Here is a 24,252-nt window from a genome sequence, read left to right on the forward strand (position 1 = left end):
GTCATCTCTCTTCAAGTTGGCTAATATGCATACTACCTTATTTAATAAATGTAAATAGGTAAATCATTATTCACATTTATTTTGTTGTTTTTTTCATATGCAATTCATTAATTCATTAATCAAAAATAATATATTTTAGAAAGTTTACATTTCATATAAAGAACAGAGGAAGTACATGGGGAAAAGGTAAATATGCATGAATAAGTAGTTAAATAATGAATTCAGAAACAGCATTTCCAAAAAAGTGGGGATGCAGCGAAAATAGAATGCAATGTTGTGTAAATTATGTATCTCTATATTTAATTGAAAATAGTAAAAAGACAACATATCAAATGTTGAAGCTGAGAAATGAGATTGTTTTTGGAAAAATACATACAATTTGATGCCAGCAAAACATTTCAAAAAGGTTGGGACAGGGGCATGTTTACCACTGTAGTGCATCACCTCTACTTAAAACAATATTCTGTAAGCATTTTGGAACTGAGGATACCAATTGCTGTAGTTCTGAAAATGAAATGTATTCCCCTTCTTGCTTGATATAGGATTTCAACTGCTCAACAGTTCAGGGTCTCCTTTGTCATATTTTTTATATCATAGTGCGTCAAATGTTTCCAATAAATGCCAGGTCTGGACTACAGGCAGGCCAGTTTAGCACCCGGACCCTTTTACTATGGAGCCTTGCTGTTATAATACGTACAGAATGTGGTTTGGCATGGTCTTCCTGAAATAAGTAAGGCCTTCCCTGAAAAATACATTGTCTGAATGGCAGCATATGCTGCTCCAAAACCTATATATCTTGTTCAGCATTAATGGTACTTTCACAGATGTGCAAGTCACCCATGCCATGTGCACTAATGCACCCCCATACCATCACGGATGCTGGCTTTTGAACAAGCCGGATGGTCCCTCTCCTCTTTGGTCCAGAGGACGCAGCGTCCATGATTCCCAAAAAGATTAGAAAATGTTGATTCGTCAGACCACAGGATAGTTTTCCATTTCGCTTCAGTCCATCTTAAATGCGCTCGGACCCAAAGGAGGTGGTGGCGGTTCTGGATATTATTTGTAACTGGTTTCTTCTTTGCGTGTACAGTTTTAACTTGCATTTGCGGATGCAATGGTTTTCAGAAGTGATCCTCAACCCATGCAGTGATTTCCACTACAGAATCGTGTCTGTTTTTAATGCGGCGCTGCCTGAGGGCCCGAAAATCATGGCCATCCAATATTGGTTTTCAGCCTTGTCCCTTGCCTACAGAGATTACTCCAGATTCTCCTAATCTTTTAATGATATTGTATACTGTAGATGATGAGATCCCCAAACTCTTTGCGACTTAAAACTGAGAAACGTTATTCTTAAATTGTTGCGCAAATGCCTGCACAGTCTTTCACAGAGTAGTGAAACCCTCTCTGGGATGTTAATTTTATACCCAATCATGTTACTGACCTGTTACCAATTAATCTAATTAGATGGGAGATGTCCCACCAGTTTTTTTGGCATAACAGTCTTTTGTTGCCCCTGTCCCAGCTTTTATTTGATGGCATCACATTCAAAGTGGGCATATATTTATCATTTGATATGTTGTCTTTGTACTAGGTTCTATTGAATATAAGGTTAAAATGATTAGCAGAACATTCCATTCTCTTTTCTTTTACATGGCATCCCAACTTTCTTGGAAACAGGGTAGTGTTGAAAATATATGAGCCTTTCCAGCTCAGTTATTGTGTATTTTGGTGTATTATTGTACTGTATGGTTATGGCCTGTCTTAGATACATCTAAAAACAACAGCTACTCGTCCCGGGTCCAAAACACTCTCTAATCAATCCATTCCAGAACATGTGTGAGCCACTGCCCGCTAGGGTTCTATGATGACACCGGGGCCCGAAGGTGTCGGCGCTGTCACAAGGGCTGTGAGAAGTGTGTGGGACGCACCCCCACCCAGTGTCGCTCCTGTCGCAGGGGCCTCTACTTCAACCCCCTCAATGCCACCTGTTCCGAGACCTGCCCAGCCGGGTACTTCACTGATGACAGTAAGTTAGGTGGACTGGAATTTGTGCAGATATACATCTCCGGTTTTATTCCTTTCCAAAAAAAGTCGAAAAAGGAAGGTTTTGAGAAAGGAACAGAAGGGTTAAATTTAAGAGACCCCTGCAAATTGAACGCTTCTGTTCTTTACTCAAATCTTTCCTTTCCTTTTGTGGTCTCTTAATTTCTTCCGGAGCTGTTTATACAGTTGTGCTCAAAAGTTTGCGTACCCTTGGAGAATTGGTAATATATGGACCATTTGTAAAGAAAGCATGGCAAAACACATCTTTTATTTCTTATAGGATTCACATTCAACTGTAGGTCATAACAGAACGGCACAATCATAAAACAAAACATGGCAACAAAGAAAAAGATTATCAATCGATCAAAAGTCTGCATGCCCTTACTTCTTAATACTGTGTATTGTCCCCTTTAGCATTAATGACAGCGTGCAGTCTTTTGTAATAGTTGTCTATGAGGCCCCGAATTCTGGCAGGTGGTATAGCTGCCCACTCGTCTTGGCAAAATGCCTCCGGATCAAGTCTTTGTTCGTCTTGCATGAACCGCACATTTGAGATCTCTCCAGAGTGGCTTGATGATATTGTGGTCTGGAGAATGTGATGGCCCCTCCAGAACCTTCCCCTTTTTCTACTGGAAAAATTGGAACGTCAACTTGGCCTTGTACTTTGGGTCATTGTCGTGCAGGAAAGTCCAAGAGGTTCCCATGCGCAGCTTTCTGAAGAAGAATGTTAATTGCCTACCAGTATTTTCTGATAACATGCTGCATTCAACTTGCCATCAATTTTCACAAGATTGCCCGTGCCTTTAGAGCTCACACAACCCCAAAACATCAGTGAGCCACCACCATGCTTCACAGATGGGATGGTATACTGTTCACTACAGGCCTTGTTCACCCCACTCCAAACATAGCTCTTATGGTTATGACCATAAAGCTCTATTTTGGTCCCGTCACTCCAAATTACAGTGTGCCAGAATCTGTGAGTCGTGTCAAGAGGTTGTTGGGCATATTGTAAACAGGCTTTTTTGTGTCATTGGCGCAGTAAAGGCTTCTTTCTGGCAACTCAACCATGCAGCTAAGTTTTGTTCATGTATCGTCGTATTGTGCTCCTTTGAACAACCACACCATATTTTTCCAGACCAGCATGTATTTCTCCTGAGGTTACCTGTGGGTTTTTCTTTGTATCCTGAACAATTCTTCTTGCTGTTCTTGGTCTACCTGACCTTGGCTTGGTTTCAAGAGATCCCCAAATGTTCCACTTCTTAATAAGTGATTGAACAATACAGGGCTTTGTATATATTTTTATATCCTTCTCCATCTTTATAAAGTTCTATTATTGTTATGCAGATCTTTTGACAGTTCTTTTCTGCTCCGCATAGCTCAGTATCTAGCCTGTTCAGTGCATCCACGTGAGAGCTAACAAACTCATTGACTATTTATACACAGACACTAATTGCAATTTAAAAAGCCACAGGTGTGGGAAATTCACCTTTAATTGCCATCTTCACCTGTGTGTGTCACCTTGTGTATTCTGTAACAAGGCCAAACATTCAAGGGTATGTCAACATTTGATCAGGCCATTTGGGGATTTCTGTTATCATTATGATTTAAAAAGGTGCCAAACAACTATGTATATACATTTATATATATTTAGAAGGGAATAAGGGAGTAATGTGTGGTTCATGTGATGGTGTGTTTGTGACTTCACTGGGAACTGGTCAATGTTGACTATTGTTTTTCTTCATCTTCTTGTATTGTATGAACACTCTGACTATAACTACTTCCCGCTGATGCTCTTGCAAGGTCCCCGTCAGAAAATAGTTTTTTACCTTCAAGGGTTTTTTCCTGGTTGGGTAAAGGTTAAGAAAGAATATAAGGTCAGAGTTGTCTCCCATGACTTCTCTGACCATGGAAGACATTTACAGAGTGTGACGGCATTTTTACATGTGTTGTCTGGGAATTACCATACTAACATACACAATGTAGACTCTTAACCACATACTGTAGCCACTTGTTGAAGTAATCTGTAATGACCTCACATACCTTTTGTTGTATCATTCACACAATTGGCCTTTGTCGTACAGAACACTCACACATCTGGCCACTGTCATTAAGGGCACTCACACATCTGGCCATCCTGTGTACATAATTACATAGTTACACCTGAAAAATCGGCTTTGGGATTAGGTTTAGGGAAAACCTAGAATTGGGCATAGTGTTGGGATCACTCTTAGGTGAGGGAAAAAAAGATTTGATCCCTTGCTGATTTTGTACGTTTGCACACTGACAAAGAAATGATACGTCTATAATTTTATGGTAGGTTTATTTGAACAGTGAGAGACAGAATAACAACAAAAGAAATCCAGAAAAACACATGTCACAAATGTTATTAATTGATTTGCATTTTAATGAGTGAAATAAGTATTCAACCCCTCTGCAAAACATGACTTAGTACTTGATGGAAAAACCCTTGTTGGCAATCACAGAGGCCACAACAACTGGAACACAGGCCTGATTGATGCTGTTTTTGGGCCTCCGTACACCAATGTAGATATTACGTAAAAAATCTGACGTTTCGAGTTACAATAGTCATTTACAAAGTTAACAATGTCTACACTGTATTTCTCATCAATTGGATGTTATTTTAATGGACAAAAGTGTGCTTTTCATTTGAAAACAAGGACATTTCTAAGTGACCCTTAACTTTTGAATGGTAGTGTATATTTATTTATCTGTATTACATTCAGTCTCTTTGTCTTTCCATCTTTCCTTCCCTCCCTCCATCCTCTCTTCTCTGTCTATCTCTCTCCCCAGTTCAGAGGCAGTGTTTTAGGTGCCATGAAAGCTGTATGAAATGCCTGCGGGATGCAGACAGGTGCACTGCCTGCAACAATGGCTACAGGTAAAATATATATGTGATCAGGTAGAACAGGTCAACTACATGGGATCAGGTAGAACAGGTCAACTACATGTGATCAGGTAGAACAGGTCAACTACATGGGATCAGGTAGAAGGGGTCAACTACATGTGATCAGGTAGAACAGGTCAACTAAATGTGATCAAGTAGAACAGGTCAACTACATGTGATCAGGTAGAACAGGTCAACTACATTATGATCATGTAGAACAGGTCAACTACATGTGATCAGGTAGAACAGGTCAACTACATTATGATCAGGTAGAACAAGTAAACTACATGTGATCAGGTAGAACAGGTCAACTACATGGGATCAGGTAGAACAGGTCAACTACATGTGATCAAGTAGAACAGGTCAACTACATGTGATCAGGTAGAACAGGTCAACTACATTATGATCAGGTAGAACAGGTCAACTACATGGGATTAGGTAGAACAGGTCAACTACATGTGATCAGGTAGAAGGGGTCAACTACATGGGATCAGGTAGAACAGGTCAACTACATGTGATCAGGTAGAACAGGTCAACTACATGTGATCAGGTAGAACAGGTCAACTACATGGGATCAGGTAGAAGGGGTCAACTACATGTGATCAGGTAGAACAGGTCAACTAAATGTGATCAAGTAGAACAGGTCAACTACATGTGATCAGGTAGAACAGGTCAACTACATTATGATCATGTAGAACAGGTCAACTACATGTGATCAGGTAGAACAGGTCAACTACATTATGATCAGGAAGAACAAGTAAACTACATGTGATCAGGTAGAACAGGTCAACTACATGTGATCAGGTAGAACAGGTCAACTACATGTGATCAAGTAGAACAGGTCAACTACATGTGATCAGGTAGAACAGGTCAACTACATTATGATCAGGTAGAACAGGTCAACTACATGGGATTAGGTAGAACAGGTCAACTACATGTGATCAGGTAGAAGGGGTCAACTACATGGGATCAGGTAGAACAGGTCAACTACATGGGATCAGGTAGAACAGGTCAACTACATGTGATCAAGTAGAACAGGTAAACTACATGTGATCAAGTAGAACAGGTCAACTACATTATGATGAGGTAGAACAGGTCAACTACATTATTATGAGGTAGAACAGGTCAACTACATTATGATCAGGTAGAACAGGTCAACTACATGGGATCAGGTAGAACAGGTCAACTAAATGTGATCAGGTAGAAGGGGTCAACTACATGTGATCAGGTAGAACAGGTAAACTACATGGGATCAGGTAGAACAGGTCAACTACATGTGATCAAGTAGAACAGGTCAACTACATGTGATCAAGTAGAACAGGTCAACTACATTATGATCAGGTAGAACAGGTCAACTACATGGGATCAGGTAGAACAGGTCAACTGCATGTGATCAGGTAGAAGGGGTCAACTACATGTGATCAGGTAGAACAGGTAAACTACATGGGATCAGGTAGAACAGGTAAACTACATGTGATCAATTAGAACAGGTCAACTACATGTGATCAAGTAGAACAGGTCAAATAAATGTGATCAGGTAGAACAGGTCAACTATATGTGATCAGATAGAACAGGTAAATTACATGTGATCAAGTAGAACAGGTCAACTACATGTGATCAGGTAGTACAGGTCAACTACATTATGATCAGGTAGAACAGGTCAACTACATGGGATCAGGTAGAACAGGTCAACTACATGGGATCAGGTAGAACAGGTCAACTACATGTGATCAAGTAGAACAGGTCAACTACATTATGATCAAGTAGAACAGGTCAACTACATGGGATCAGGTAGAACAGGTCAACTTCATGGGATCAGGTAGAACAAGTCAACTACATGTGATCTGGTAGAACAGGTCAACTACATGGGATCAGGTAGAACAGGTCAACTACATGGGATCAGGTAGAACAGGTCAACTACATGTGATCAAGTAGAACAGGTCAACTACATTATGATCAAGTAGAACAGGTCAACTACATGGGATCAGGTAGAACAGGTCAACTTCATGGGATCAGGTAGAACAAGTCAACTACATGTGATCTGGTAGAACAGGTCAACTACATGGGATCAGGTAGAACAGGTCAACTACATGGGATCAGGTAGAACAGGTCAACTACATTATGATGAGGTAGAACTGGTCAACTACATGGGATCAGGTAGAACAGGTCAACTTTATGTGATCAGGTAGAACAGGTCAACTACATGGGATCAGGTAGAACAGGTCAACTACATGTGATCAGGTAGAACAGGTCAACTACATGGGATCAGGTAAAACAGGTCAACTACATGGGATCAGGTAGAACAGGTCAACTACATGTGATCTGGTAGAACAGGTCTATTACATGTGATTAGGTAGAAAAGGTCAACATTTTAAGTAATGTCACTGAAGACAAATGTAACATAGGTAACTTGTGTGTGTGTGTTTGTGTGGGTGTAGTCTGGCAGGGATGACCTGTGTTCCGGAGTGTGCCAATGGAACCTTCTTTCATTTGGAGGAGATGAAGTGTAGTTCCTGTCACACCTCCTGCTCTACATGTACAGGTCGGTCTCCCTGTCAATGATGTTCTCGTATTCCCTTCCCCCAAGAGAACGAGGGGAAGGGAAATTACACCCCCTGTTTCCAGGATCAAAATAAATGCTGTAGTGTGGGAGATGTTCATGGGTCAACATGTCTTTGTCTCAGTGACACAGAGCAATGTAACCTTTATGGGTCATACTGACATTTGCCATTGATTCTGCCAATCATCAAGAGTTCATTGGTGGGAGGACCATTGACTGAAAACATTGTTATATTCAAGTGTTTTATTGGCTTTTAGTGTAATACTCAAAATTGCACTCCAAAAACCTGGCACTGAAAACAGAAAAGTTGGACTGACACACACGCCCACACAAACACACGTTGATTTGTCTATTGTTGTGTGGAACAAAAAGCCAGAAATCTATTTTCCCTATTCCCTAAACCTAACCTTAGCCTTACTCTAACCCTAAGCTCAAAAACCTAACTTTTATGCCTAAATCTAACCTTGCCCACCACCTACCAGTAACCCTGACCCATAATGCCTAAATTTAAATTTATTTCAAATTCTAACACCACAATTCTAAGATTTACCCTAAATCTAACCACTCAGACAGAAATAGCCTTTTTCTTTGTAGGGCCTGGCTGAAAGAACCTTGTGGGTTTTAAGTAATGTGTTTTTATATATTTTTTAATTATTGTTTTAATGTATTTTTATTGTGTCTAAAGAACTTTATAAAAGCGCTATACAAATAAAGTTATTATTATTAATTTCCTATCTTTGTGGGGACCCCATGATTCACATACAAAATACTGTATTCCCTAACCTTTTACAGTTCTGTCACTTATTAGATGCTCTTTTCCAGAGTGATTTACTGTAGAGAGTTTGTATTGTACTGGCCCCACCGAAGGAAATCAACACCAGAAACCCAGGCATTGTAAGCACCATGCTCTATCAACCAAGCTACACAGGAAAACTGAATTGCAACCATTAACCTAAGCTTAACCCTAAAAACCTAACACTAACCACAAACATAATCCCAACACTTACGGTAACTTTTGTCCTTAAATAAGCCAAAATAAAGGCTTTTACATCATGGAGACTGGAGCAATGTATTTTTTGGTCCCAGAATGTGTGTATACAGTATATATTTATTGTAACGGGGAGAGACAATAAGAACAGACACTGGACAAGTGTTAAGGACCCTGCTGGGCGGTTTATTAATGTAAATAGAAGAGTGAGGGGAGGATGTATGGGAGAAATCATCAACAGAAAACAAACCACTGTGACAGGGTGGCATTGTTGCCTTGGTGGCTGCCTCCCGTTGGAGGTTTGGGAGGTATGGGCTCTCCGCCCTTCTTCTCCCTTCTGCCTTTCTCCCTCCTTAGCTCCTGTGTTGCTGGGGTTGAGTTGAGCCACGGTAAGGGCGCCAGGGCTTTGAGCAAACCTCCTTCGGCCTTCTGCTGCCTGCTGTTCTTCCACTCCGACTCCTTTATCTTCTTTCAGCGCATGGCCTTCTTCAGACGCTTCGGCTGCGGCTATTCCTCCAGCCTGCTCTCTGGGAGCCTCTTTATGCATCCCTTGAAAATGTCCCAATGATTTACAGCTGGGCAGGGGCAGGGCTGGCCCCTGGAAGGTTCTAGAACAGACAAGGCATGCTCCTCTTCTGGCATAATAGCCACACAACTCGGGTGACTTTGGACAGGGACTGCGATGAGACAGGAAGTCCTGAGGCGTGGTCCACGGGCTGAGAAAGTCAGCGGCTGAGAAAATGATTGAAGGAATTACAGGGATTATACCTAAGGAGGATACTGTATGAGGGAGCATTGACAAACCCACTTTGCCAAGCATTCCCGCAGACTAACCAAAGTCCGAAGAGAATGAACTAACTTCCCCAATAAAAGGAGTATATCCCACAGAGTTCTTAGAAGAAGCAAAACTGGACAAAAAGATCTTGTCAATGACTCAAACCTCTCATCCACTCATTTCAAGTATCGCGACAAGCCCTGAATGACGTGATGTATCCTTTTAGGAAGTGCATGGAGAGCATACATCTGTGACTCTGCACCCAAAACTGTGAATGACGTGGAAGTATGGGATCACATTATTTTCTGCCACATTTCTTTATAAAGACATGAATGGGGGGTTGTTCTAGAAGGATTGCTATGGTGAACACCACCATGTTTAGCTTTGCTCAAGCTTAATCAAAGCACTCAGTGGGTAAAACTGAGACTAATGACTACTGACTGACTGCTCCAAAAAGCCGGCAGGCTGACTTACAGCCTGCTGCCTGAACCATAGCTCATTGCTGAAACTAGAGTTTGACTTCTTTCTACATTGCTGGATAAAAGGAGAGCGCCTCCTCCGGTTTGGATGGAGCCTGTCACTTTTCTGAAGGTCACACTTGACCATTTTTGTGAGTCCCAGAGAGACAGCCTGCTATCTACTAGTGATCGCCTCGAAGGGAGCATAAATACATTGTCAGCCAGCGATTATGTTGCGTGAGTCCGTGGTAGATCCCTGACTGGGAGGGCACCAGAGACAACTTCCTGACACGGGCACATCTTCTTAGATAGTTTACACACTGGCGCTGTGTGACCACTGACTGGCTCATCCCATTGGTGCCAACGTGGAAAATTGGGATGATCTCTACACCCCACACTTGCTAGTTGTTTCTGTGGAGAACTGAAATGAAAATGAAATTCACCAGTATAGAGATTGCTCTCCCGTCCTTGTAATCTGTCCTCACGATCTTGATAATTCCTTTGGCACCGTCTGACATTGGTCATCTCTGATGTCGGACTTACGTAGATTAACTCACTGCTTCGTTACATCGGCCCCTAATTATAGGCACTGTGTTCAGACGATGGACAAGGTTGACATTTAGCTGGCGAGGTGCTGTGTTGCACTAAACCAATAGTATTGACAGACAGAGCCAGACGAGCAGTGGGAGAGAAGGCTGAGATATTAAATTGGATGTGTGTATGTTTATGTGTGTTTGTGTGTGTGTGTGTGTGTGTGTGTGCATACATGCATGTATGTTTGTGTGACAAGTGAACTCTGTGTCACGTCCCTAGAGAGACACTTATTACCTGTAATAGTGGAGCTGAATGCTAGACCAAGGCTCTGAGACTGATTGTAATGAGAGAGGGTGGAGGGCAGGGAGATGTTGATGAGGCGATGGAGAAATAAAGTGTTTGCCAGTTCTTAACTCACACTCCAGTCCTCAGAGGAGTATTTATTCAAGGAGGGGAGATGATGTGGCCAACATGTAGCATCACTATTTGGTTCTAAATAACAAATGTGTTATGTTTTATGAGTAGTGCAACAGGGGAATTTAATTTGCTTTAATGGGCTTTCTCACTTTTTATTGTTTTCACACTCCAACAATATAAGTAGTCCAATTGTTTTAACTGTACTGTGGTGTTAGAATTTACTTTTATAGATGTGTAACCAAGCCCTTACCTAGCCTAGGGATTTTGCTGCACTTGTTTTGTCTAGTTTTCTTAGGCCGGCTGAACTAGGCTTGCCTGGTTTCTTGTTTGTAACAAAATTGTGTGTTCCTCAATAAAAATGTATAAGATATTTCCCTGTTCTGTTCTTCCCTCACAATCCAGTTACAAAAGCTCAGTTGCCAGTTCAAAACACATGTAAAAGTACACCAGGCCCGGTTCCACAAGTGGGCAAAAGGGGGCATTGCCCCCTCAGGTAGAAAGTCATTCCACCTGTGTGTGCAGTGATTAGACACGCCCCCTAATTTATACAAAATGCACCCCTCGTCATGTCATCCTGGCGCCGGCCCTGAAGCACACACAAATATCGTCTCTCTTTATTTCTTTACTCACTGATTAAACGTGCACTTTTGCATTCAGTATTTACCTATTTTTATGCAAATAAAAACTAACGTTTAGGAATAACTAAGAATACACAAATTAAGTCTGAACAGGGTTTTGTAAAAAAAAAAAAATATATAGGCTATAGTGATAACTATATAGATTTTTGCTTTGTGAGTAATGCGACTGACATGAGTCCTTGAAGAGCATCCTGGATATGGTGTTTTCTGACCATTTGCTAACACTAGTCTGCCCCCTACAGGCCCGGCTCCATGGTGGGGAAAAAGCTGGGCATTGCCCATTCAGATAGAATCTGGGCCCCCCTCAGTTTGTTTTCCCATAAACACTGCAAATGGTATAGGAATTAGATATGTCCCCTCATTTATAAAAAAAATAAAAGCCCCCTCAGTTGTTTTGAAACTCATCTCTGGATCTCAAGGCACCATTCTTTTCATTGCAATCCTATGATAAGAGACTGATTTAGGGTTGGGGGAACAGGTGTGTACAATTACTGATGAGAGAGAACAGAAAACCAGCAGGCACCAGACTTCGTAGGTTATGAGTTGAACACCACTGCCCTATATCATAACTAACGGTACACAAAAACATTTAGACAGATTACTGGTCGTTATTTGGAAGATGTCTTCAAGTAAAATAAATATTAGAATTTATTCAGCGTTGTGTTTGACGTTTGGGATAGGGATAGGCGTCCATTGCTGTGTTTGATGATGCTCTAACTGCTGCAGTGATTGCACACGTTTCCTCAAACATAAGATGAGCTCTGTGGGCTCATTGGTCAGAACCAGCCCATACTCAAGAATGTGTGTGTTTGTTGTTGCAGGTCCGGGTAAAGAGGAGTGTATCCGGTGTGCCAGAGGATATCTGCAGCAGGAGTGGAGGTGTGTTCAGACCTGTGCACCTGGATACTACTCAGCAGAGACCACTGGCTACCTTCAAGGGGCGTGTCGCAAGTGAGTGACCCGCAACTTCCACTGCCGACCAATCAATCAAATGTATTTATAAAGCCCTTTTTGCATCAGCAGTTGTCACAAAGTGCTTTGACAAAATGTGCATAGAGCCCGTAAACAGGTTGCTCCTTAAAATCCACACTGTAGGGTGGTCAGTCTAAACGGATTGCTAGATCATGATAGGTTGAGAGGTCAGCCAGTGAATATTAGGTGCACACTCCTTCAGGGGCACCTGCTATTGGCTCCTGAAGTTCTGTTAAGGGCCTTGAAACCAGACAGTTCCAGAGAGAGTAAGAGAGAGAGCAGACAGAGAGGGCTGAGATAAAATCACCCCCAGCTTTTATTTATTATGAAAAGAAATCTACTTTAAAGCAATTTTCACATGGTCGTGCCAACTCAAACTCTACTGCTCTGTACTTGCTTGGATATTGTTTCTTTACCTTTTCCAGTCCAGTGCTGTTCCAGTGGATCTAACAATCGAGGATGTAGAACCAGGCTTCAGTAAAGCATGGCTCAGTTGTGTAGTGTGAAAAGGTCCAATCGTCAAAATAGGCATTCAGGGCCAGATGAACTCTTAATGTCCATAAAGTATATGGTTCTATTCCAAGTCTAGTTGATATTCTAAACCAATTTTAGCATGGTTCCCAATTTACATAATCCCAGAAGAATGGCGAGGATTAGCAGCATGAAATTAGGTGGGATGTTGTAAATTGAAAAAATAAGAAAACACGTTCACCATGGCAAATTGCATGTCTGTTTTGTTTCGTCACTTTTTTGACCAGGTAGGAGAATCTTGTCTTCCCTTAGTCTTTTTTGTTGCTTTGTTTGTGAGCAAGACAGTTATCCATTATTTCTCCCAGGTCATTGCTGTTCATGAAATAGATTTCTAAGTCAGTGTACCTAGTAAAATGCAGGTACAGGTTTTTAAAAGACGCACAGACTGTTGCTGTTTTCTTTATGTTCATTTGTTTTGCTCTCACTTCTCATTCACCTCTATCACTTTCCCTCCCATTTCCCTTTCTCTAACTGTCACTTTCCCTCCCATTTCCCTTTCTCTAACTGTCACTTTCCCTCCCATTTCCCTCTCTCTAACTGTCACTTTCCCTCCCATTTCCCTCTCTCCAACTGTCACTTTCCCTTCCATTTCCCTCTCGAACTGTCACTTTCCCTCCCATTTCCCTCTCTCTAACTGTCACTTTCCCTCCCATTTCCCTCTCTCCAACTGTCACTTTCCTTCCCATTTCCCTCTCGAACTGTCACTTTCCCTCCCATTTCCCTCTCTCTAACTGTCACTTTCCCTCCCATTTCCCTCTCTCTAACTGTCACATTCCCCCCATTTCCCTCTCGAACTGTCACTTTCCCACCCATTTCCTTCTCGAACTGTCACTTTCCCTCACATTTCCCTCTCTCCAACTGTCACTTTCCCTCCCATTTCCCTCTTGAACTGTCACTTTCCCTCCCATTTCCCTCTCTCTAACTGTCACTTTCCCTCCCATTTCCCTCTCTCTAACTGCCACTTTCCCTCCTTTTTCCTCCGTTAAAGACCCTCTTTACCATCAGCCATCTGGGTCTCATTAATTGGTATGTTCCTCCCTCCCTCTCCCTCTGTCTGTCTCTACCAAATAATTTCTTCCAACTGCTTAGCCCTAGACAACAAACTCAGGCCCTAAATCCCAAGAGCCAGAGGAACCCTCTGGCCGATCCACCCCTGCCCTTAAAGAGCCAATCTGCTGCTCCACAACTTCTCTATCTAACACGGGACCACTGCCTGGGGTGATTGCCACTAGTGCTCCGAACGCAGGCATTCTCTCCCTCTTACTCTCTCTTTCTGTTTCTTTCTCTATCTCCTGGCCTTAACATCTCCCTCCAATACACAAGACACACATACCCACTAAACCACTATCAAAGCAGTACAAACCTACTCAGACACTATCACAGCGGACCACACCCACTCAGACACTATCACAGCGGACCACACCCACTCAGACACTGTAACAGGAGACCACACCCACTCAGACACTGCCACAGCGGACCACACCCACTCAGACACTGCCACAGCGGACCACACACCCACCCAAGTCCACATTCACATGCTGTCTCAGCCATTTCCCGCTTTCTCTTATTTGGTGGTGTCTCCCTCGCTGTCCCTCCTCTATTCAGTCTCTGACCTCTCCTCTTTCTCTCCCTCTTTCCTTCTCCCTCCACTGTACCATTATGACTTACGAAGGCAGTAAATCCAGGTGGCCCTTTAAACACCTGCACCTTCTACACCTCCCTTCACTCCACTATATCCTTCAGTTTGTTCTCACTATTACACTTGTTCTTTTTCCATCTCCATAATTGCCTATAAATCAGGTGCCTTAGTGCCATCGAACAGGACCAACATGACCGCCTGAGGGAGTAAATGTCAAACCTGTGCCGATGGCAATAATGTATGACAGCATCAGCAACCCTTTAGCTCACCGTAATGGCTATACGTAGAATGGTATAGGGTGGTGAGGGGCGCTCGCTCAGGCGCTCTCTCACTGGTTTTTTCTGATATTCTCTCTTTCGCTTAGTCTTTCTCTCTCATCTCTCTTTGTGGTGGGGAGGGAGACGCGTTTTTAGAATCAGCCCAGTGGTTTATGGACGATGACAGGAGCAGAAACAGGCTCGTAAAGGTCATGGTTCTGCAATGGCAATCGGGATTGAATTCTCCCCTTGTTTTCTCTGTGTTGCTCTCTCACCCTAATTTTCTCTGTAGCTCATCCCTTTTTACTTTTGTCTTACTCCATCTGATTCTGTGCCATGGTTTACAATACCACCTAGAATACCTGCCTAAGACAACAACGATAATCATGATAATAATAAAATGTTTAGGACTTATAGTAGTAATAGTAGTGTTAATAGTACAGTAGTACAAGTAGTAGTAGCAATTACAGTAGTGGTTGTAGTAATAGTAGGGTTATCAGTAGTACAGTTAGTACTAGTAGTAATAACAGTAGTAGTTGTAGTAATGGTAGAAATAGTACTACAACAACAATTGAGAATAATAATAAATGAAATCAATGGAAGTACAGTTGGCCAGTTAGGATTTCAATGATGATGCAATACCTGACCTGCACCAATAAAACAGTATCGTAACATGAAAAAGATCAATGGAAGGTCATAACATACCGTATGACAACTAAAATAGAGTGATTTCACCGGTAATGTCGCGTGTCAATTGTGATTATTTAGTAAACATTGGATTGCAGACAATTACTGAGTGAAATGCTTTTGTGGAGGGAAGGAGAGGAAGGCTCCATACAAGTCTCACCAGAGGATCTTATCTAGTTATTTTCAGATGTGTGTGGGACGTGGGTTTTCTATCTGTGTTAGCACCTGTAGGTTTAACAGATGCTCTGCACCTGATGGATTCAACCCTTCTAATCTGCTGAACCCAGCCTGCCAAACCTATGTGGAATTCCTGCGCTTGGAACTGCCAACCTGCTGTAAAAAAAGATGCGTTTATCTCAGTCCCTCTACTTTTTGGCCGAGACTGAGACATCTCCATAGACTGCTGTTACCTCAGCTGCTCTATCTTCATCTGACTAAGTGTTCTCACATAGTCAGAGACCATCTGATTGTCACAGGCGTGACACAGGGCCATGGATTTCGTCAAAAATAGAGATTTTCTTTGTTCACACTCACTCACCTATGTCCTCTTTTTTAATTCCATGCTGTCACTGACACTTGTCCACTCATGCTTAACTGTTATCTATTGCCCACCAGATGCCCTTGGCGAGTTCTTCAGCGTGCTTGACACTTTGACAAGCTAATTTCCTGATGGTTGCTCACCTTTCTTATTACTGTGCGACTTCCACCTCCTGACGCACGCTTCTAATTCATTTCTTTTCACTTTTCTTTCACCTCTTTTTTACACTCTCACCCGTTCTCATCACAGGCAATGCGCTTTCGTCTTTACTAGATGCTGTTTTTTCAGCTAATCTCAATGTAGTAATCAACCTCCCCAGGGCTCTGATTACTACTTCGACTTCCTTTTCACTCACTCTCAATCTGTCCCGCCCAATTAGATCTCACCTGTCTGATCAACCCCTGTATATTCACACCGTGCGACTCTCTCCTCATCTACTCTGTCATCTCTCTGATGTTTCCTCCTTTTGTCTCCTAATTCTGCCCCTTTGACACTACTCCCTCTCTGCATCCTGTGGCTCCCTGCACTCTCAGTCGGACCCTCACCATAATGGTAACTTAGATCAGAACAGGGATGCAGGCAGCCGAACAAAATGCAGGAAAACAGAACGTCCAGATGACCTATCGTCCTGTCACTCTTAGAGTAACCGCTGCCAGTCACAATTCACGTTTATGCCTCTGATCCCAGGAAACCGTTTTCTCTCCTTAATCCTCCTCTACATCCTCCCTCTCTGCAAAGGACTTCGTCATGCAGTGAACTGAAGGTTGACGACATCAGCACCTTTTTCATTCAGCCTACTTAGTCTGCTGCTGTTACACTCCAACCAACCAACACACATCAAAAGTGTGACTCACAACATTTGTAAATGTCAAGCTTACTTCAGATAAAAAGCAACGCTGGGCCCGAATACAGGAACTTTGCCAAGTTCTCCAATCACACCCGTCTCCTTTGCACCATTCACTGGCTTCCAGATGAAGCGTGCATCCACTGCAAAACCATGGTGCTTACCTGCAGAGCAGCGAGGGGAACTGACCCGCCCTACCATCGGGTTATTCTCACATCCTAAAGCCCTACCAGAGCACTATATTCTTCCACCCCGCTAAATCTATTAAATAATAAAAAGGTTAATTTTCATATTACGCTCCCCCATTACATTTCTTCAATACAGCACAATATGCCACAGTAAGCCTACAGGCTCAATTACTTTATGACTTTTGTTGAAACTTTCAATAACTCAGAATTGTAGTTGTCGTTATTATTACATTTTCCCATTCAATCTATTCAAAATAATGTACATTCAAATAATTTAGCAGACGCTCTTATACAAAGTGACCGACCCTAGTCAGTGCATGCATTTTTCATACTTTTTTGTACTGGCACTCTGTGACAATCCAACTCACTGGACTAGTGTTGAAATGCTCTACCCCTGAGCCACACTGGACCAAGACAAGGGTAGAAGGACCAGTCTCTTGCCAGGCTGTGCTCTCAGTTTTCCTCAGTCACAGTGGCCAGACAGTGTGCCATCGTGTACTGTCTGTTTAGATCCAAATAATAGCAGTTGAAGTTGACTGTTATGGATTTTTATGGTTTTATTTAAAAGGAGATTTCTTTTCTACTTTTGCTTTGGATTTTCTTTCGGTCCAAATGAGTCACCACAGTATGTACATTGTGCGGTTGTGTGATGTTTAGGGGTTACTTGTTTATAGATGGAAGCAAAAAAAATTGTTGCTTTATAAAATGTGAGTAAAGAGGAGGTTTTGGCCCATTTATTATTATTTCAATACGTCTTTGTAATTGCTAAACTCTGGATGCAGTATTTAAATTGCTTGTCAGCCCCATCTTGTCCTTTCTCTGGTTTGGGGCAGGAGCAGAACATGTGTATGCATTTGTTTGTGTGGGAATTGGGATGTTAAAACCTCTTATGGGATTCTATTTCAATTTAGTATTGAAAGCCACCAGTTTATAAAATAACAGAATTACAGTAAAATCAATATCACATTGCAAAGAACTAGTCTTAATCTGCAATGCCAAGTTTCCATCCATCTTAAGCTCCATCTTGCGCCTCCCTCATACTCTCTCTCACGCTCTCTCTCCATCACCCCCTCTCTATATTCTCTTACATTCTTGTGTTTGTTGTTCTCTGGAGGCTCTTTCAGTAGCCCTGCTCCCGTCCCATCACACACTAGGTCAGCCCCTTCCATAAATATTTATACCACCATGCCCATGACATTGTCATGGTGTCACTATTCATTAACCCAGACAATCAATGAACTGTTTACCCGTTTTCATCCCCCTCTTCTCTCTCAACCCTATCTCCTCTTCTGTCTCCCCCCCGTCCCTCTCCCCCGTCCCCCGTCCCCCCATTGGGAAAAGAAGAAAAAGGATCACCATGTTTACTGGCTGTGTTCCGTACCCTCTTTCTTTTCATTCTCTCTCTCTTGTTCTCTTTTTGTCCCTCCGTCTTGTGCTGTGTGCGCGGTGTCCAGGTGTGAGGAGAATTGCCTGAGCTGTGGCGGCCCCGGGACAACCTGTGCCAAGTGTAAAGATGGCTACAACCTTGTCAGCAGGACGTGCGTTGCAAACGCCTGTAACAATGGTCAGTACGCACGCGCACACGCGACAGGGACGATTTTGACCTAACCGAAGCACTTTTCAGTCGCTGGTGTAAGGGCTGTGGCAGTCGATTGTCGATTACTACGTGAATGAATGAGATTTAAAAAATAGACATACATTCCAACTTTAATTGCAGGGGTTTTACTTTTTTAACGTCTTACTGTTTTTCCTCATTTAGCACCAACGCTCTATTCAAAACTACTTGAAATAGCAGTTATTTTTCATGTTTTAGAATTCATCCATAATTTCACCATGTGCCTAATGAATCTTTAAAATATAGAGACTAACAGGCAGATATGGAAAAAGAAAAAGGATCACTGAAAATCGTACAGCAGTCAGCTTTAACTGATTAAGTACACAGAAAACATGCCTTTTAAAGTAAATGGACTGACTGAGGATGTATTTGATTGAGGTTTTTATTGCAGAGAAATACAGAATTTGCAAACCCTGACACTCATTGCATGATCCATCATTCAGATTAATGATTTTATGTGTAATGCACTGCTTGACATAAACATATTCCGCGTGCAGAAGGTAGATGGTATGTCGTGCTCCTGTGTCACAGTGAATTAGACTAGAGTCGTACCTGTCTTTCCACATTGTCACCACAGCTTCTGCCATATTTTCAATCTGTTCTTTTTTACATTTTTCTGCATCCCCAATTTCAATAAAGAGTTTTTGATCATTTCATTTTCTGTTCATTTATCTAATCCCTTTAAATTATGACTACCTTTCATTTTTATTTCAAATGCGCACCTTTAGAAGTTAGCCTATGGAGAATGCCTCCAGAATGGATATCAATGAATGTAATCAAAACATATGCTATATTTATCTGGATTTCAGAAGAACCCTTTTAAAAACACTGAAAACTTCATAATATTATGTATGATATGTGATGTCTTTGTAAATCCTAGGCATGCGTTTGACAACAATTGGTTGATTAAATACCAATTGCCATATAGCAATGTTGGAAGATGAGTGAACATAGAAGATTAGACTTAAAAGGTCTCATTATTTTAGGGAGAACAGTGTACAGTTAGTATGTCCCACTCTATTCCTGCATGGACAATGGAACTCTGTAACTACCGTGCAGGTATTTTATCGGTATTGGTGATTTCAATCCAATCCAATTCTATCCAGAAAATGACCAAACGTTTCCAAGGAAACAGAAAAGGTTGTAGTTCATATGATGTGACTCTCAAGTTGTTTAAAGTTGAACTCATTTTACATTTTCTGGCTGCGGCTTTAGGTCGTCAGAATACTCACCTCAGCCAAACCTTAATTTCTGCAGAACGAATAGCTGGCTTAAACATGCATTACCTCAAGCCTACAGTGAGTTTACAGTCACAATAAACGTATAGGCAAAAGTGCATAGAAAGGGAATAAAAATTCCATATATTCTCTCTTCTCTGAATTGGCCCCAATAAGTAGTGGCAATGCATGGTCCAAAAATACCACTCAGGTGGAATGACAATACCAGAGCCTGTGTGAATGCTGAACAGTTTGGCGCCGTGTGCTAACTTATGCATGTCATAGTTGTGACCCCTGTGTCACACTTTATCTCTCTCACCCTGGGTGAAGTAGGTGGCAGCTCTGAAAGGCCACTAATTGCCATTAACAAATGTTTTGAATTATTGACCCATGTCCCAAATGGCACCATGTTTCCTACAGTAGAGGCCCGGTCTATTGAGGCACACTTTTACAATGGAGGTCAGTGGAGCAGAATGTTCTGTTGACTCTTTGCAGAAGTTGTTGAATGGCAAGTTGCGCCTGCAACATACAATACTGTATCCTTGGTCAAAAGTAATGTACTATAAATGGTAAATGTGCCCACAGTGTCAGGGTATAACCACATTTACACTGTAGTAATTTAACCAACACTCTTATCCAGTGACTAAAGTTTAGTGCATTCATCAAGTAAAGCACACAACATAGTAAGTACATATTTTTCAACTAAGAATCTGTCAACAAACATTGTAGATTTGTATAATCAGTGAGGTATTGTTTTAATTGAATAACCCTTCATAGCGGGTTCTAGTTAGAACCATATCAATGGGCCAAACCAATGATTTCTATATGGTTCTTCTGTTTATTCATTCTGTTAGGGGCCAATTTCTTCCAAATGGGCAAGTTAGACACAATAGGTAACGCTATGCCTTCCAGACCAGGGTTTGAATGCAAGACAGGAAATACTTTCATTTAGTTCATTAATCTGCTCCAAGCCTACTCGGAATACCCAGTGATCAGGTTTTGGCATTTTTGTGGCTACTCTAATAGTTGATAATGCCAAGCAGACTCATCAAGCAGCAGATCAAGCAAAATATTTGAAATTATTTTTAACAGTATTTTAAACCAGGTGTTCTTCTACAACATATTGTAGCATTCCCCCCATTGTTCTATTGAAAGAAATTCCCCTACTTTGGCGCTTTTAGGAAAAGTCTCACGTTCAAATGCTCTCACAGTGAGTATGAGTTACTTTTAGTTGCTAGGCCCTGCAGGGTTCTCGCTTCCTTGGGTCTCCAGTGGTGCTTCTCTATCGCCTGCCGCAGGATGTGACAGGAAGGGATGTGATTTGGGTTTGAAAGAGCAGCTTGGGAGCGCGGCTGCAGCAGGAGCACTGAGCTATAGGGAGCAGGGAGGGAGCGGGGAAACAAAAGCTATGCTTTGCAATGCAATGTAATGCGCTACTTATGCTAAAGGGTTATGTGCTAATGCAGGGCCCAAGCTATAGCAATTCTAAAAACCCTGACTTGGCTAACTGAGCCTCTCACATTAAACCACTGTCTTTCCCTGTAGATTTTGTGTGACTAACTTGGTGGTGTGCACACGAAGTAATGTGGCACGGACGGTTGGCGGGGGGGTGGGGGGGGGGTCACGGGGGGGGTCACACCCCAAGATTCTTCACCTGTCTTGAGGTCTCTGGACAGTATGCTTTCTGGCGAAAAACAGTTATGTGATGATGTGATTAGATTGTTAACAGCCCAAAAAAAAGGCTGTGCACCCAAGCATCCTCAGAAACATTTTCATTCAGACATTCACGTTTGCCATACAAAGCCGAAGTACGTAGCGAATACATTTTGATTTGGGTAACGTTGCTTGCGAGCATCAGAGCGGTTGCAATTTGACAAGTACAAACTAGCATATTATTTGTCCCTCTCCGCTTGAGTGATCAGATACAACATCTTCTCATTGGCTCTCATTGTCAGGTCTCTTGTCATAGCTCACCTCATACTACATTCACAATTCAGTTTTTGTGTTGATAAAATCAAATGTGTTTGAAAGCATTGGGACACCTGGGATGGCTCAAAGGAGGGATTGGTGGCCCTCAGATGACGGCCACGCATCTAGAGTAGACAACAACATGAGGCTTTTGTCTCCTATTTCAAAAACTGCTCTATAGCAGCTAAATGGGGGCCAGAATCTTGTAGTGTAACCCTGGCTTAGGGAAATAGACTTATATTGGTGTTCAGCTGAATTAATTGGCATAGCTGGTTAGTGGTTATTTCATTTTCTTAATTATTGTTGTTCGGGGGGCTAACATTGGTTACTTCAATGTTGAGGGTGGAGCTTTTAGACTTTTGTGTATACTCTGTGAGGACACATGACCAGGGGTAGAGTACGCTAATGTTAATAGCTGCATTGCAAGCAGAGACATCCTTGAAAACACTTGAGTAGAGTTGAATTTAGGGTCGGGGGTGAGGAGAGAGGACATAACAAGAAAGAGACTGGAGTAGAGAGACATGGAGAGGAGACAAGGGCACGGTAGTGGGAGAACAAATGGATAGGGAGAAATGGTGTAGTAAAAAAGGAAGAGCAGAGGGCATGATGAGGGCATGATGAGGCCAGGAGGAAGGTGGCTGAGGGGGCAGAAATGGGTGAGCATAACAGCGGCGAAAGAATGGGCATTTTTAGAGGATGACTCTCTTTCTCTTTCAGCCGACGAGGTGTTCTGTGAGATGGTGAAGTCCAACCGCCTGTGTGAGAAGAAGCTGTTCCGCCAGTTCTGCTGCAGAACCTGCCTGATGGCCGGATGAGAACCACAGAGAACCTGGAGAAGAACCCTAATGAACTAGAGTGGAACCTAGAATGGAACCCACTATTCGTCATACGTTGTACATTTATAAACTAGATAATGTATGTTACTGAATGGGAAAATATGACCTTCACCAGGGTGGGGTCAATTCTTTTTTCATCAGTGCATTCCATCTTGATTTTGAACTTTTAATTCCTGAATTGAATTCCTGAACATGGAATGGACCTCAAACCTAAAACACACAGTATTGCTCTGCTCAGTTTTACCCTACATTGGGTAGAATTGATTTTCAAAAGATATATTTTTTATGTTGTTGTTTTATAAAAAAAAATTATAATACATACAGTATAGTATGTAATATGTACAAATGTTAATTTTTTATTCCAAGGCTGCATCATTGCTCGTTGTAAAGTGCAGTACATTTTATGACTCAAAACCTTTCTGAATGAACCACTGTTTTTTTGGGGGGAGTGATTTGGTCACCTGAATAATATGATATGGTAAATTAAGTGACAGAATCATTTAGTATTGGGGACGTAGATTTTAGTAAAACAAGAAGACAATAACTAAACTTTTATAAGTAATGCTTGTTTTCCTTTGTGTGCCCTACCAAATACGATCAGGATCAACCTTTTCATACTTAACATAAAAAAATAATTTAAAAAAGTCTTTACTGTTTTTATAAAGAAATGTGTAAAACAATGAAATGCTGTATACTGTACTATTTCAAATTCTGTTGTACATTTCAAAATGTGTATTACCTGTTTTAACATTTGTTTTGTGTAAGAGAGAAATAAAACACATACATTGTGTATGATATCATGCCTGTTGCAAAGAATTGTTTAACAACATGCTTTCAAACTTTTGTCAGAGCTTACAAAATGATGAAGTTTGGCACATCACAATGAATTGAAAGTACCTTGCAGTGATTTCACCACATCTGACCATGACATTTGCATCTACCTTCTCGGTAACACATCGGTTTGCGTATGCTTAAAAGCCATGTCTAAATTTCTATCACTCCTGAGAGTCTGATTGCACCTTGCTTTATGAAACCTTGCAGTTTGTTTCAGCCCCAGTCTAACTTCTCTGCTAAAACACAACCACTGAACAATGTTGTCTAACCTAATCTATGTTGTAGTCCTAGACGTGCCAATGCAATATAAACAGTTGGTAGTTAGCTAAGGCCCTATATTATCTCCCTACGTAATATGGAATAGCCACCATGAGTGAAGGCCGTTAATCAACCACAGCTCAGCGCTCTGTTGTATTGGGACCCTCTACTCTGACACATTCAACCGAGCCCATCCAGTGGTCCTTCATGTTGCTGCAGGCCGAGGCAGGATGGGAGCTCGGCCATCTTAAATACCTGCCATAGTACCTTGTCAGAATGGCTCTTGATTGTGTTGAACAGGATTGAATGATCCTTTTGGTCACCATCACGATGGATCACTGACCGTCACCAAGTGTTTGGAGAGAACCCAGGATGGTGCGCCAAACTCCTACAGTCACCTTTGGGAATACACACGCTATGGCAACCTTTTTACAACATCGGTGGTGCTGAGAGTTGATGCGGATCGATGCTTTCCCCTGTATACCTGTAGGCATTCTTGTCAAGTGCCAATATAGTTCCTGTTAGGCTCAACTGCTTTATGATCGTAGTG

General features: G+C 41.9%; 1 protein-coding gene across 2 annotated transcripts in view; it reads left to right on the forward strand.

Moving 5' to 3' along the window:
• pcsk6 (proprotein convertase subtilisin/kexin type 6) overlaps positions 1 to 23,403 on the forward strand; it is an 85,663-nt gene extending 62,260 nt beyond the window's left edge. The window contains exons 16-21 of one of the 2 annotated variants that reach the window (XM_029123507.2): positions 1,830 to 2,026; positions 4,855 to 4,942; positions 7,387 to 7,490; positions 12,140 to 12,269; positions 18,429 to 18,538; positions 22,492 to 23,403. In XM_029123507.2, coding sequence (XP_028979340.1) covers positions 1,830 to 2,026; positions 4,855 to 4,942; positions 7,387 to 7,490; positions 12,140 to 12,269; positions 18,429 to 18,538; positions 22,492 to 22,589 — 727 coding nt within the window. In that variant the 3' untranslated portion in view covers positions 22,590 to 23,403. The remainder of the gene's footprint in view (positions 1 to 1,829; positions 2,027 to 4,854; positions 4,943 to 7,386; positions 7,491 to 12,139; positions 12,270 to 18,428; positions 18,539 to 22,491) is intronic. The other variant, XM_029123515.2, reaches the window with a different exon arrangement.
• The last annotated feature ends 849 nt before the right edge of the window (positions 23,404 to 24,252 follow it).

Source organism: Esox lucius, chromosome 2 (genome assembly GCF_011004845.1).
Source record: "Esox lucius isolate fEsoLuc1 chromosome 2, fEsoLuc1.pri, whole genome shotgun sequence".
NCBI lineage: Eukaryota > Metazoa > Chordata > Actinopteri > Esociformes > Esocidae > Esox > Esox lucius.